The 17,415-nt window shown below is 36.4% G+C and overlaps 1 protein-coding gene across 1 annotated transcript in view; it reads left to right on the top strand.

The window, feature by feature from the left end:
* LOC149775860 (uncharacterized) overlaps positions 1 to 17,415 on the top strand; it is an 83,791-nt gene that overhangs the window by 18,197 nt on the left and 48,179 nt on the right. The window contains exon 6 of the mRNA XM_089943352.1: positions 497 to 628. Coding sequence (XP_089799478.1) covers positions 497 to 628 — 132 coding nt within the window. The remainder of the gene's footprint in view (positions 1 to 496; positions 629 to 17,415) is intronic.

Raw genomic sequence — 17,415 nt, 5'->3', positions numbered from 1 at the left:
ATTTCTGTTAATAATAGAAACAAAATTAACAACTTCTCGAGGACAAACAAATATAACTGTTATTCAACATTTGTCTTAATCCATAATTTTCATTGGCCATATAAAGATCAAAAGGGAGAAGTGTGTGTGTGTGTGTGTGTGTGTCTGTGATTTGGATTTTTAACGTAGCTTTAACAATTTTTCAGTCGTATTGCTACAATGTCTGCAGTGTGGCAGTTTATTGTGATGTCTAGCACTGGTGCATCATGCCGCAGACATGTTCCATGATGTCCCACCCAGTCACATTATCCTGATACCAGGCCAACCAGTCCTAACACTAATCTCTTAATGCTGAGCGCCAAGCGAGGCAGCTCTTAGTACTATTTTAATAAGTCTTTGGTATGACTCGGCCGGGGATCGAACCCACGACCTCCCGCGATAAGACTGTGTTTAAATTATTTATGATATATGTGTATAATATTATTCCCTTATCTTGGTTATTGTTAATTTTCTGCAGCTTCCTGTACAAAGAATCCCCAAGCTCGAAAGAAAAGCCATGAACCCATATCTCTGTACAATGAGCACGTGACACATACCAACACTGAGAGTCTACGCAGTAGCAATCAGAGACTACGCCCAAGGTTTCCAGGTAGGGGGTTATTTACACATTTTTGTCAGTACAGTAGCCGTTCATTTATTCATAAAGCCCTGGGAACTCCCAGTGTATTTGGATACAGAAGCATTTGATTTTAAGGATGTTATGATATATTTTGGTATGAGTTTAGTTTAGCTAAGAGACCAGTACGATCTGGTTATTCGGGGTTTTAATAAACATAATTTTATTGCATTTATAATCCAGACGATTGTCCGTTCATATGATAAGTTAAAGTGTGACATTATTATACTGAAAAAGTATAGACTTTTTCCTTGTTCCTTGTCTCAGCTCAGCAACATTACGTTGCTAAAAGTTGCATGGGACAATTAGAAGTCACAATTAATAAGTCAGAATTCCATTCAATAGTTCAACATAGTCTATTAGATTATATGAGTAATAAACACAATAAATAATTTGCAATAACATAATATTTTATCAGTAACTGTTGCTATGACTCCATGGTCTAAAACTAAGTAACAGAAAAAGCAAAACTAACAAGTTTAGTAAAATTCAAGAAATTATTTAAGTCTCTAAGTAAAACAAATGAAAATTTAAGAGGATCTTGCATTGTCTATTCAGACAGAGCTATTCCAAATCAAATTTTATGTCGAGAATTTTCCACCAGGTTATGTATAAATTAGGCATCCAACAGTCTTCTATTATCCTGAAGGTTAAGGGGTGTTTAAAAGATTTCATGAAAGATTGAACAGTTTGATTCGGTCATAGTGCTTTAATGCAGAAAAAGATTGGGGTGATTGTTATATTTTGCTGTTAGGGAATCCGTTCATGAATCATTCGGTTGTAGTCCTTTTTAAGTAGTTTTTGGTCATACTGTCTGTGGACCACTGAGGTATTACAAGATAAACTTCTTTTTAAATGTAGATTCCAAAATCTTCTTGACTATGTCTCTGATTTAAAATACAAGTCGTCAAGGGTCTTTGAAGTAGGAATAACTAATCTTCACTCTGCTCCCTCAAAACTGAAATTAAGATTTAAATTTTCAACCTTGTGATAGAGTTCTGGTTCTCTTGTCCATATCTTAGAATCCTCTTCGGGCTAAATTTTATGGTCATTGTGCGATTGAAAAGAATGTAAATGACTAAAAAAAAAAAATTCTCCTTAACTATGGAAAGCAATTTGACAGTAGTGACATTGGTTTAATATAATGAACAATCTAGACCAGAAACTCCCACATCTATAACCACAGGAAATAAGTGAACTAAACCAGCTATTGTGTAAATATGAGCACATGTTTCCAGATGTTTCAAAAGGAACAAATAATCACTACTATGGCGTGTAAATTGTAGATTTTACGCTTCTGAAGCCGCACCTTTACAGGAGAATCCTCTCAAGCAGGAAAGTTTGAAAAACGAAATTCAATATTTATTGGAGAATCATTTCATAGAACCTAGTAAGAGTAACTGTGCCTAAACCAGATAATACTACAAAAGTAACAGGTGTGAACAACACATATTCATTTTCAATACCTGGAATAGATGACTGTATTAACAATATTAGAAATGCTAAATATTTTACCTCTTTGAAAGGATTCTAGCAAATTCCATAGAGAGAGCAAAGGATATTTTGGCATTTGCAATTCGAGATAAACTTTACAAACATAAAGTGTTGCTGTTTGGCATGAAAACGTTTTCGGCAACATTCCAGCATTCAATGAAGATGATGACATCTAGGTTGAGTTTTAATGACATCAGTGAAAATTTAGTCCCTCTGAAGTTAATAATGGCTGCTACGGAAAGTCTTGTTATCGCAACTCCTCCTGATTGAATTGTGATATCAACACTGGATTGTTACTAAAACGTCACATTGTGATGTCCTGTTAGACATTCAAAGCGACTTAATTACTTATTTACTTACTTACTTACTTACTTACTTACTTACTACTACTACTACTACTACTACTACTACTACTAGTAATAATTATAAGAAGAAGAAGAAGAAGAAGAAGATAAGGAAGAAATGTAGAGAGATATTTATTTTTATACTTTCAATGACTACGCATGGACTGAAAATATTTCATATATAACCAACATATAAAATACACAAATCAGTGATAAGACAAATCAAACAGACAAAAGATCTGAGGATTCCCTCAAAATGCATTAAAAATTCACATTTCCCGTAAAAGAAATAAATTAATATCCGAATCGTAGAATCTAATATTTGCAGGATCTTATTTGAGCCTTAACCTGCTATAGCATGATGTTTAATTTTGTTCCATAACCAAATGATTTTTAAACAAAAACCGAAAACAAAACCATTTAATAAGCAACTCGTGTTTCAAGTTGCTGTTGCATGCAGAAATAAATATCATCCAAGGCACCATACACAAATAATCACAATTGAAAGAAAGAAAGAATGTGTAACAAGATAACCGAGTGGGATTTCGGATTTACGACAGAACACTTTTGATGGTGATACAAATACAATATTTAATGATAAATGACTTGAATAAGAAAATAATTATTTTTAATACGTGCATATAATATCCATTTTGGATAAATTAACATAATCTGCACGAACTGAATAATGAAAATACAAATAAATAACCTAACACAGTACAAGGACAATGGGTGAATATTCAAAGTGATTTCACAACGAAAGAATTATGTTTTACTCAAATAGTAAAAACTGCTATTTTACTTATATAGAAAATTTTTATTCACTCAAATAGTGAAAATGATGAAAACAAAGGGACAGGTATACAAAATCTCTTCACAGTTCACAAAACACACTGAGTATTACAAACCCCTAAGATTAGCCCACGGCTAAAATATTACATATATGCAGTTACACACTCCGCCACTAGCACACTTGGCTACCAGTCACACTGGTCAATCAAGCAGTCAGTATTCCAGATTGGTCAATCAAGCAATTAGCGCCCACCAATCTCGGTTAGCAACGCCCGATCATCTGCTACTCGACCAGCAACACTGTTAACTCGGCTCTACGGCTGATATGGTTCAACTTTACAGCTGCTATGTTCAACTTCTCTGGTTAGCTCTTCAGCTGGTACCACGTCGACTCCGATCACTCCGATAACTCTGATCACTCTGGTCAGCTGAAAATACATCTAACACCGTGTACTATGCATGACACGGCCATATACGATAAAACGTGATGAAGTTATTTACGGTAAGCTTAACAGGTTGCATTATCGGCACAATAATTTCAAAACAATACACAAGTTCAGAAGTGAACCTAACAGTGCCCGACAAGAATCCTACGGTACTTAACGTTTCTTAAAAATGCAGCTTTATATATTGCTAATATAAATCTCGTGCTAAGTCACAAACAAGAATAGAAAATATTTGCACGATACTATGTAAGCCAAACCTACATAGAAAATATACACAAATAAACGTGGATGTACAATAGTTATAACTTATGCACAAGAAATTAATAACTCACATACTTCTACAGGTGAAGATATGCAAGTCCTTAAAGTAGACCTGTCACCGACAAGACATTCCATAATGTAAAGATTTAGTCTTACGGTGAGGCATTTATAGACAGGCAATGCCGCAATACATCGTCTGTGCTTGGAAGTATTCGGTTCTTCCTATCGAAAACACTTCGCACTTGCGGCGTAGGATAAACCGAACTCACTATTTCGAAATCTTTGTACAATATACATAAATCACCCTCGAGTATCGTTGTACACAAAAAAAAAAAACGAAACCCGAGTACATGTAATCAATAAATAAAATGATTTATACAATTCCGTGACAATACCTCCCTCCTTAAAAATGTGGTAACACTTTTAGAAAAATCACAGAATGTGATCGTAAACAATTATTAAAATATTCAATTTTGAATAATGAACGAAAATGATCTGCTATTTACAACCTACTTAAAAAAATGAGCACCCACATTTTCTGACCCTCAAATCGCCTCGATTCGGAAATTATACGGTTGCAAAGATAACGCACAACGCATCAGTCTTGCGACATTTGCTTTGTTCAGGTATAAGAGCGGCTGATGGTCCGTTTGTAAGGTAAACTCCCTCCCAAAAAGGTGCGTATGGAATTTTCCTGTCACTCATACTAAGGCTAGGTACTCCTCAATCACGGAGTAGTTTTGCTCCTTAGAGAGCAATTTCCTACTTGCATAAGCATTGGGCGATTTCATCCCCTCTTGCTCCTTTAGCAAAACATCCCCAAGACCCATATCGGACGCATCAGTCCTCAGCACAAAAGTTTTGTTCAATTCTGGCAACTTTAAGATTGGTGCACTTACCAGTTTCTGTTTTAAAGCGTTAAACGCTTTTTCCTGGCACACACCCCATGGAATTTCATTCTGTTTCCCTTTCCTAGTCAAATCTGTTAATGGGCTGGCAATAACTGCAAAATTGGGGACAAATTTCCTGTTAAACACAATCAAACCTAGGAAAGATCTTACCTGTTTCTCAGTTTCTGGTATAGGTGCATCTCTGATTGTTCCTACTTTGTCTGGGTCAGGTTTCAACTGGCCTAGTCCACTTACAGGATGTCCCAAACATTCTAGGTTAAAATACCCTACACTACATTTGTTGGGCCTAGATTGGCAGTTTGAAGTCTATCGAACAGATCCCTTAATACCTTACATCTTCATCTCAGGTATATGTATAAACAAAGATATCATCTACAAAACTGTCGACGTTTTCCATACCGTTTAACAGTTTACGCATGAGACGAACGCACGACGCACAGGCGTTGACTAAACCGAAAGGCATGACTTTAAATTGATTAAGACCTTTGGGAGTCGCGAATGCCGTTAACTCGCAGGCATTATCGGCGATTGGTATCTGCCAACATCCCTTGATAAGGTATAGCATGAAAATGTATTTGGGACCTGCCAACTTTGAAGATCAACTTTCTATGTCTGGCATTGGTTCTGCGTCGAACACTGTGATTTGTTCAGTTGCCGAAAGTCAATGCAAAACATTTTGTGCCGTCTTTCTTTCTCACTAACAACGGGGGACGAGTACGGGGAACTGGAAGGGTCGATCACTTCCTGATCTAACATTTCCCCCACTTCTTCCTAGATTGTCTCCCACGCATTAAATGGTATTGGATATCCTTTAATCCTGATTGGCTCTGAGGTATTCAACTTGATCTCGTGTTAAATCAATCCAGTACGGCCTGGTTTGTCCGTAAACACGTCTGGTTATTGGGACAAAACCTCCAGAATCTGCATACACTGACCTTCGGATGAATCCGGGCATGCACTGTTTCCCGGTATGGGGGTATTCAAGGTGCATTTCTCTACTGGATACGAATTCCTATTCGTCACATGATCTATCTTCTATGCATACTACATTCAAGACCCCTTTATCAATTGTATGACTAGCTCTTTCTTCGTAATGTTTCTGAAAATTTGACCAATTTACCATGTCAATGACGTAGTCCAACTACTTTCAGACCGTCTTCTGACAAACCCGGCACGAACGACAAAATCATTGTACGTCACTGTTAGCCTTGGGCCAATAACATTCCCATAATACCTTAACCGTTGTTATATTCAAACTCAAATGGTCTGCCGTACTCGACTCGTGTGCCACCGTTAGTACATGCGGCCTAAATTTCTGGGGAACAACTAGCTGCAAGAACTTCCTACCATCAGGCGTAGTATAATCTCTATACATTAAACCATTGCGATGTAGATGTAGAGGACCCCCCCCCCCATTCTTATACTTCCTCTTAAAAATGCAACTTTATATATTGCTAATATAAATCTCTTGCTAAGTCACAAACAAGAATAGATAATTTTGCATGATACTACGTATGCCAAAGCTACATAGAAAATATACACAAAAAACGTTGTAGTACAATAGTTATAACTTATAAACAAGAAATTAATAACTCACATACCTCTACAGGTGAAGATGTGTAAGTCCTTAAAGTAGACCGCTCACTGACAAAACGTTCCGTAATGTAAAGATTTAGTCTTACGGTGAGGCATTTATACACATACGATGCCGCAATACATCGTATGTGCGCTGGAAGTATTCGGTTCTTCCCGTCGCAAGCTCTTGGCACGTGCGGCATAGGATGAACCGAACTCACTATTTCGAAATCTTTGTACAATATACATAAATCATCCTCGGGCATCGTTGCACACAAAAAACGAAACCCGAGTACATGTATTTAATAAATAAAATGAATTATAGAATTCCGTGACAGAAAGAAAGAAAGAAAGATATACAGAACAATAGAAAGAAAGAAAAAACAATTCTAGTCTATTTAAAACTGACGAGATATTCGTGTGGCATCAATGACCGTGGAAATTAATCCAGGTAACAGATGCATAAACATCCAAAGGTTTGTTGAAGGACTGACTAACAAATTAATTAATATATTCCTTTTTCAGCTTCCAAACTTTCGATATGTATTGAAGTTTGCTTGAAATGAGACGAGGATATACTCAGTGCTACTTCATTTACAAAATGTTGACAAGAGATACACTGAGCCCGTTTTCCATCACTTATAATAATGAATTAGTATATCCTCCTGCCATGAGAATCCGTTTTATGTTTTTACAAATGCATTTACCTTTGCATGTGAATGCGATTGAGACTGACTCAGATAGCTGACCAAATGAGATTAATTACCATATCCGTGTGAAAAAATATTGATTATCTTTCAAATATTCGAACAACGGGACAGTTAAGGTGCTTCGTTAATCAGAACGCATACTATGGGTTGCGATACAAATTCTGAAATGTTATATTTGTTACAAATGTATGATGTATTATCTTGTATCATAAGATATGCATTTTATTTCGTTCAGGTTAACAGTGCCCTCCAATCCTATCTTTGTAAACAACATTTTTAATAAGTATAAGACACTGCAAATGCAAATAATTTTTTATATATATTTAAAGTATTGAATATTAGCGATTCAGACTATAGACCTTTTCGATGTAATTAACATTATATTATTTATACGGAACGCATCTTCTTTGTAGGATGGTGTAGTTAGTGAGTTTATGAATCCTGCATTAAACCTGTGATAAGATATAAGGCCTGCTTTTGAGAGATACGTTGTATTTAACCGAACTCCTTTTCTAGTAAAGTATTACAATTTTCTATTTATAAAGGAGAAATGTCACACTCAAAAGCAAAACTATCCACCCCAGCTTTAAACGCTAACCCCATTAGAAAAAAAGAAAGTCATAGATTCCCTTGTGAGATAGCTGAGGGTCCGAAGCAAACATTATGACTGTAGAAACTGAATGTCGAAAAATTCTATCGCTCCCATTTTTATATCCATATTCTTTTTCCCCCGAAATTGTGGACCAGAGGAAGTAAACAATAAGTTCAGTCGGGGAGAGGAACATAAAGTATCATATTTTGCGCATCAATCAACCTGTCATATGCATAATTAACTTGTTAGTAAATACAGGCGTTACTTTCTCTTCCATCTTAGGTTTAGGTGTCTTACTGAGATAGATAGATAGATAGATAGAGAGAGAGAGAGAGAGAGAGAGAGAGAGAGAGAGAGAGAGGGAGAGAGAGAGAGAAACAGAGGGAGAGATATCACATTTAATGTGCTTAAAATGTTTTCAGAAAATTCTTCTTTTAAAGATTATTTGACCAAGAATGTGTGTGTGTGTGTGTGTGTGTGTGTGTGTGTGTGTGTGTGTGTGTTACAGCGAAACCGTCATTACGGCGACAGTTCATTGTCACTGGGTAGTCATTATGGCGACAGTTGCATCTGTGTCAACCTAATGTGTGCTCTTCTTATGAAGTTATGTAGCTTAGATTGCTGACTGATTCACTTACATAATTGTATACATGTATCAGTTTCATCGGTAACTAGTATTTACTAATTTTGATGCAAGATATGCACGATTTTATTAAATATTGTTATGCAAAAATTTAACCGTGTGTTAAGGTTGTGTTTTCTCCCACCGTCAGGGAATAACTATTAAGGCGACATTTCTAAAATTGCTTCCTAATTTTTCAAAGTTAATGAATAATTTTAAGCAGATATATTGAATTGATTTAAGGTCTTTTATCTCGATTCAAATCCCTTGTTAAGACACAACACACTCAACTTTTCGAAACGGGTTTGAAAAAAAATCGAGCTGTAGTTAAAAATAGCGTTATCTTAAATTTGTGTTTGGTAAAGAATATATAAACGGAACAAACTTAATAAATAAATCATAAAAATAATATAAAAAGTATTATAGATCAATATATTTATAAAAATTGTATCAATGTTTTACACATTCAAATATTTTATTTTGTTCTTAATTTATATAATAACCAATGTTCTCTTTCCGTAAAATGTAAATTCGTTGACAACTAGGACCTCGAAAGTACGAAGGACATACATGTAGAGAACGCTGGTTAGTATTGTTATATATTATTTGTGCAATAAATAACTTTGTTTTACTCATGAGATGAAGACGTATAATAATAGCTTGTTGAAACTATTTAACATGTTCGTAAATTTTCTTTGAGTACAAATGCAAGATTTTATTATTTTTGGATCAAATTGCAGATGTGGCGTGAAATTATGTCCAAATATATTTTGATGCTTTATTCATTACACCGTACCTTTGCATGTTATGATTATGCCATTTGTAATGACATGAAGTCTAATTATATGTGTAAACATATAGCAAATGTTACATGCATAACAGAGGCCCCGAGTGGCCGAGTGCTCTAATCACTCCATTTCACCTCTGTCTGCGTAAGTTTGAGTCTCAGGCTCAGCTTACTTGGGTACGTGAGAAAGCTTGCCAGTAGCTCTCGTGGGTCAGTGGTTCTTCCCAGGGTTTTCCAGGGTTCTTCCTCCATCAGTTATGCATAGCCTATCTTGTGCTGAAAAATGGCGTTAAACCTTACAACAACAACATGCATAACAATGTAATGTGTGTGTATGTGTGTGTGGGTGTGGGTGTGTGTGTAATACAGTGAAGGCAATAATTGATTTAGAATGTCACGCAATTTCATGTAACATTATATTTAATGGTGCAACATTTTGCAGAGATAATTTCGCAGTACGTTCTGTCGTGGTCAACATGACATAAACTTTAAGATCAATGTATGTGCTAACATCACAACAAATTTGGTACCTAGTGACCGTTAAACTCTCTTGTTTGTAAGCATGAGTGGATTTAAATTAGGACCTACTGGGTTAACGATTATAGACAGAGAGCAATGTTAACATAAGGTCAAGAAGTGGAAAATGACAAGAGCTAAGACAAACCAGAGCAAACATTTAGGAAGTCTTGGGCCATTTGAAACAGGTGTGACAGAATGATATTTTCTGATTAGTATAATGCAAGTAGTCTAGAGATAATTATTGTGACTTCAATGGGCGTGTTAATATTTTTTGGCCGTTGGAGAAGTAATCCTGATTGGCTAAGCTGAATGAGGGTGTGTGTGGTCACAGGCGGAATTCAATGTTTTAAGAAATTTCCCACATGAAATTAGGCAGTCAAAGTTCTGAGGGAAGCCAGAATTTAACTCTGAGGAAAATTAATAAGTAATTTCTCTCATTATGTAAGTTATAAAAAGGAAGAGTGTCTGGAAATTGGAGAGACTTATAACCAGAGAAGGACAGAGGGAATTCCGTGATGATAAGTGACCAAGTGCTAGACAAGGCACAAAGGTATTGTCTAAATTGCATACACCATGTTCATTTATGTAAATTTGTAATTATTTGTTGAATTTATTAATTTTAACTTCATACTTAAAAATTTTTCTTGCGTTCATAGAAAAATTTGTGCATTAATGGTCTGAAAAGTCTAATGATTCCAGTGTTGTAAGAATGTCATACAACATTTAGTTGGTATGGATGAGCTCGGATTTAGTGGTTTTGTATGTAACAGAAATATGAATTGTAGGAATTTCATGCATTTCTTCTGATACAATATCCAAGGATTTAAAACAAAACTCACATATGTTGTATCATGTGTACATGTTTTCTTAACAGGACAAGTATAATTATTAGTCAGTCAGTTTAAATGTAGGCTTGTTTGTGCTTTATGTGGGGTGCAAATACTATAATCTGTTATAATACTATCCATGGGCCTGCTCAGCTCACAAAGCTTTAAATAAAAAAAATTACAGCTGCGCTGTTGTTTAACTAATTGAGGGATTTTAAAAGTGTTTTAAAACAAACTGCGTGTGAACAGGTATATGTTTTCAATGTAGCAGTGTATACATAAAACATTATTTTAGCAGCATAGTAAATCATGCAACTCAACGTCACTGGGAATTTCCATGTTAGTAGAATGTGAAGCATTTCCTTGCACAGGATTACAGCACTGGTTAGTAGGTTAAAAATATGTTACATTACAATATATATTGAAATCTTGTATATCCGCTGACTGGTGATGAGTAATTAAATAGTTGTAATGATAATCATGAGTGATTCTGCACCTACTATGGAATCACGTACGGGTAAATAAGCTCCACAACAACTAGAGGCAATTAAGAAATACCTTCCAGTACATGATTCTGTCAAACAGGAGTTAAAACAACATCAGGAAGCCAAGTGGAATTTACAGAAAGTACAGAACAGTTATTGAAATCAATTGTCAAACCAACCAAAACAGTTGTTACAGCAACTGCGACAGCAAAAAAAGCTTTTGAAACATTACCAGTGGATATTTCTGGTCATCTTCAACCCACTCCACCGCCCCATCAACTGCTTCAACCACCACCACCAGTTCAACTACCTCAGCAACCTCTCTACAACCACCACCAAAAGTTAGGACTAACATAATATATAAATTTACTGAGGAATTTATTGCCGCTGTCAGCGATAAAGACCAAATATTTGATATTGCTACATTTGGATATGGTGGTAGAGATCAATATGTAAAACCCAAATATATTAAAACTTTAAAAGGTGCCGATTATATTAAAGATGTATATCGTATCGCTACTAATACTAAGCAGATTAAATCGGAGGAAGATATTAATAATTTTGAAATCTTTAACAGGCAGTAAATGAACATGCTGCAATTGTAAAACAGAAAAGGGAAGAAAAACAGGAAGAAATGAATCATAAAATTAAAGAAGCAGAAAAAAGAAGATTAGAAATAAAATCTAGGTCTAAAGCAATGAAAGAAATAAAAAAAACTGAGTCATAGTCACTCCAGAAGCACGCTCTGGAACGACATCACTATCTATATCAATAAATATGTTGACATAGTCACACTGGACTATTAAGCAACGGGTGGTGCGTGGTCAAAGATAAAGTAAAGACGGAAGTGATGGGACAGTCAGAAGAGTAATGATAGGAAGGGCAGAAATAAGTAAAAGAGTGTCAGTGTACGTTTTCGTCCCTTCATACTCAGACAAATCCGGCTACCGTAGCGGCAATGAGATAAGGAACCTCAACCGGCATAGCCCTGAGAATCACTAGGTCTTACTTGTAGCTAACTAGTTCACTGGAGTGTGATTTTGGAAATCTCCTGATTCTGAGATACCAAATAAGGGGCTTCTGCAATTATCGATGGTAATTTGTTCCAAGTTCCTGTTGCACATGGGAAGAAGCTGAACAATTTGTTGATACTGACTTTAATTGGAACTTTTTCTTGTTGTTTGCCCTAGTTTGGCTATATTCCAGGGTCAGGTATTTGTCCGCTGATATGTCCACTCGGTTATTCGCAGTCTTGTACAACATGGTCAACTGGGCCTTGGTTCGCCTGGATTCGAGTGATTACCACTGGAGATGGTTCAACATTGCACTGACACTGCTAGTGTTACAATATTTATTTGTGGAATCTGAAAGCTCTCCTCTGAATCATCTGTATCTTAATTATTAGATCTGTATTATGTGGGCTTCACACAGTAGATCAATACTCAAGACCTGGTCGAACCAGAGTGAAATATGCTGCAATTTTTACTTCTTCATTGTTGATTTGGAGGTTGCGGCGAAGAAAACCAAGGTTACTGTTCTCTTTTTTCACTATATTGTCTCTTTGCCTTTTCCGTGAGAGGTCTCTGGACAATTCAACCCCAAGATATTTTGTTGCCTGCTCATTGGCTTACTTGTGCCCCTTAAGAGTATATTCGGACAAGATTGGTGATTTTTTTCCTGTTGACTCTTAGGATGCTGCATTGTTCTGGGTGGAACTACACACCTCAAGTTCTTTCCCAGAGCGCCAGTTGGTTCAGGTCTTCTTGAAGGATCTCACAGTCCTTGGAGACATTTATTTCCAGGTAGACTATACAGTCATCTGCAAAAGTTATTGTGATGGATTTGACACTCGCGGGTGGATCATTGATGAACACCAGGAATAGGATGGGACCCAAAACACTCTCTTCAGGTACCCCACTAACAACCGGTGCTGGGTCTGCTGTTGCCCCATCTACTATAACTTTCTGTGATGTATCTGTCAGGAAATCTCAGATCTATTTCTGAGTAGTACCAATGATGTTATAGTGGTCCAACATACTGAGGAGTCTTTTATGGGGGACACGATTGAAAGCCTTACTGAAGACAAGGATAGCAAAGTCATACTGCTTCCCTCTGTCTAAGGATTTAGCAAGCTCATCCACTGTGGTTATGAACTGTGTTTCACAGCTTCGTCTGGCACGGAAACATTCTGCAGCAGATACATGTAAGGGAGACAGGTCTATATTTGCTGGCCTTGAATCTTTCTCCATTTTTGAAGATAGCTGTAACGTTTGCTGTTGTCCACCAATCAGGGACATAACCTGTTGAGAGGCACCTCTGGTAACTATAACTAAAGTATGGTGCACACTCTTCTGCTAGATCTTTCAGGATCCTTTGCTGGGATCATGTCTGGTCCTGTGGCCTTCTGTGGGTTAATTTTCCGCAACATGCTGTATACACCTTCTTCAGTAACTTTCATGTCAGGTATTGGTGGGTAACGATCTCCATGTAGGCTTGGTAGATCACTCTTATCATTTTGTGTGAAGACTGACTGGTATTGACGATTCGGTATGTTAGCCTTATCGGATGCCTCAGAATGTAGTTTCCCGTGTTCCCTGAGTGGTGCCACACCAGAGTTGTCTCTACGTAAGAACTTAACGCAACGCGAGAATCATCATCAGATACCGTACAAAAACTAAGGACACGAACGGCATCGTCAGAGACTTACTATTTGATGATGACTACGCCCTAAACGCTGACTCTGAAGCTGACGTGCAATGCAGCTTTGACAAGTTATCTGGTGCTTGCAAAAAGTTTGGCCTTACTATCAGCACAAATAAAAGTGGAGTATTGTATCATCCAGCCCCAAGGAAACCGTATGTTGAGCCAAACATCACAATCAACGGCCACAAACTCTGCGCAATGAGTAGGTTCACCTATATTGGCAGCACTGTGTACCAGAACGTCATCGATGACGAAATTAATGCCAGGATTGCAAAGGCCAGCACAGCCTTCGGCAATGTGTGGAACAGAAGAGGCACTAGTCTACAGACGAAGCTGAAAGTATACAGAACGCTAGTAATCCCAACGCTACTATACGCTTGCGAAACATGGACAGTGCACACAACTTGCCTCAGAGGACTCTTCAACATGAAGTGGCAAGACTGGATCCCGGATGCTAGGGTCCTTGCCGAATCAGGCCTGCCCATTACCCACACCATCATGGAGTCACATATGCGATGAGCAGACAACGTAGCCCACATGTCAGACAGCCAGCTTCCGAGAAGATATTTTGTATGGCGAGCTAGAACAAGGAAAACACAACAAAAGAGGCCAGAGGAAACGCTACAAGGACACCTTGAAGAAGTCGACCTCTTAAGCTACCTGCGCACCCAAAAACCTATCGATTCCCCTCAAACATTAGATGAAAAAAGTGATTGACGAAGACCATACTTGTCTAGTCTTATGACAAATGTAGTTCAGCCAACTCAATCTCAGCACGCTGCTTGTTCTGTAATTATTGCTATATCAATGGATTATACACGGATGCTAATAAAAGCATGTCTCCATCAGTACTGTAATCAGAGGCCTACACATCTGAGGATAGAAAGCCTATGCATGTTAAAAATTTTCAGACATAAAATAATAAGAGAAAGAATACATTTATAAAGTTTCCACTTGTAGAATTAAAATTGATGTATTAAGAGTGTATGATAAATTATTAATAGAACCACAAGGATTAAAAGTTTGAAGAACAAATATCTAAGTTGTGGTCAAATCTTTCAAAGAAGTGTGCTATTATCTGCATTGCTTGTAAAGAATATAAGTAAGATAGAAAGAAACAGGAGACAATGAATGAATTAAGGAAAATTTACAGAAAGTAATACTTACCGACTAAACTCAATTATGAAGAAAGAGAAATGAAAAGAAAGAAAGAAAAATAAAAGAAAGAAAGCGAAATATTCGAGAATTCAACTTAGCAAGAGTAATAAACTTTTATTTTACATTATAAATAATGTCACATGCTTGATCAGTGAACAATGAGAAACACTGACAATATTTACGAAAATTGTGTTATGTTTTATTTTGTTAGTGGTGCCATGTGTAAGATTTAACAGAAATACGGTATTTTTCAATTAGATCTAGATTACCTTATAAACTGTACCTACTAAAGCTCTGTGTGTGTGTAAAATGTACATATTAAAGCTGTGTGTAAAATGTACCTACTAAAGCTGTGTGTGTGTAAAATGTACCTACTAAAGCTGTGTATGTGTAAAATGTACCTACTAAAGCAGTGTGTGTGTAAAATGTACCTACTAAAGCTGTGTGTGTATGTGTAAAATGTACCTACTAAAGCTGTGTGTGTGTGTAAAATGTACCTACTAAAGCTGTGTGTGTGTAAAATGTACCTACTAAAGCTGTGGGGGCCCCGAGTGACCGAGTGGTCTAAAGCGCTCTCCATTACTGATCACTGCCATCTCACCTCTGTCTGCGTGGGTTCGAGTCTCGATTCGGCCAATGTGGGTATGTGAGAAAGCCTACCAGTAGCTTCTCTTGGGTCGGTGGTTTCCCGGGTTCTTCCTCCACCATTAATACTGGCTGCCATGCGTAGCCTATCGTATGCTGAAAAATGGCGTTAAACCCCACAATAACTAAAGCTGTGTGTATGTAAAATGTACCTACTAAAGGTGTAAAGTGGAGGACGAAAGGACCGGTTATCAATATTATTTACTTGATTTGTATGTAAAGGATGCACTGTCATGTTACTTTTTTATATATCACATTATCAAAAAGGAAGGATAATGACTTTGGCATATTTATAACTGGAATTTTATATCCATGATTCTTCGGTGACATATTTCAGCTGATAAATTTACGGTCTCTCAAGTCTGTGCAAACTTTGTCCGATATTTGCATTCCGTCATATGAGATTAAACTAATGTAAAGAGTTTTATATGCAAATAAATTATATGGATCATTAGACTAAAATTCACATTAAGTAAAGTTGAAGGCAATATCCTACTCTGTTAGAGGTCCAAATTATTTGAACACGACCCAGTTGTATAGCAGTAAATTATTATTTCATGCCGACTCAAGCACACATAAATCTTAAAGTAAGAGCATACTAAACATTTTACAATGCTATTTATAGCTGACAGACGTCTACAAATAATCGACACTTTGCGATTCAAGTAAAGACGGTCATTTTTTTCAAAACGATGCTGCGTACTCGTAATGTTAATTCGTCCTAAAACAGCCCTGTTTTAAATGGTTTATTACTCTGTACAAGATTATGTTGAAACTACTCTTATGTTAAGAAAAAGGAAATGTATCATTCATTAATGTAGTAGTTGTACAACTTCTCAAAAAGCAGTTGCTATTGAAAGAAGAAAAAGATCAGCATTTGTTACTAAAATGTCAGTCGAATATTTGAAGGAAAAAATAAATGTTCATTTTTTCCACAATACAACTATTTTGTATTGAATGTTTATACTGCCTACGCATCTGCTTGCCTGCTAAATCTCTGTCGATTTGACCAACATATGGTTTTGTTTAGTTTTTATTTTACTTTTCTCTTGACTCATTTAAAAATTACTGTAGGATTTGCAAAACTTTCTTGAAGCCCTTGCATTCCAATTACTATCGATCGGGTAACATCTATCAGGACTATGGGCTTGATGGCGGTTGTGTGTAACTACAGGACAGTGGTAGGCAGAACAGCGAGCGAAAACCATACATAGATTACAGTCCTTTACGTCACGAGGCATGATATATATATATATATATATATATATATATATATATATATATATATATATATATATATATATATTATTATTATTATTATCAATATTATTATTATTATTATTACAACTGATCAAGTCAAAATTTGCTACTACGCGACACTTAATGCAGCTTGATTGACGTGTGAAACAATGCCCTCACGTAGAACCTAATGCAGCCTGTATGGAAATATCAATCATTGCTGCTTCCCGATACCTATTAAAGTCTCTATGGACATTGCAAACCTAAGTAATATAAAAAACCTAGGCCCTTTGTCTTATTCAGTTTAAATTGGGTAATAGATTCTCATCCACTCTAAACAGTTTCCGATTATCAATCCCTTTGTTATCCTCAAAATTTTTATTGAAAACGCATAGCCACTGGTCCTCAAAATAGTTGTTATGACATCAAAATAGACGATTACCTACGCCACTGACCATCAAAATAGCAGCTATTACTAAAATTACAGTATATCTTGGGCAAAACCAGACATGTTCTAATACTACTCATTTTCTAATGTTAATTCCGTTGTAAAATTATAATGTCCGATACTCTAGAATTGATTAATTGCTACTTAATCTAATTCTAATTTTTCTCCTCATCAGTACGTGGAGTCATATAAAAATATACTT

The sequence above is a fragment of the Sinohyriopsis cumingii genome, chromosome 19 (genome assembly GCF_028554795.1).
Source record: "Sinohyriopsis cumingii isolate HCF-2022 chromosome 19, ASM2855479v2, whole genome shotgun sequence".
NCBI classification, from domain to species: Eukaryota; Metazoa; Mollusca; class Bivalvia; order Unionida; family Unionidae; genus Sinohyriopsis; species Sinohyriopsis cumingii.
This window is presented reverse-complemented; position numbering and strand designations above follow the sequence as displayed.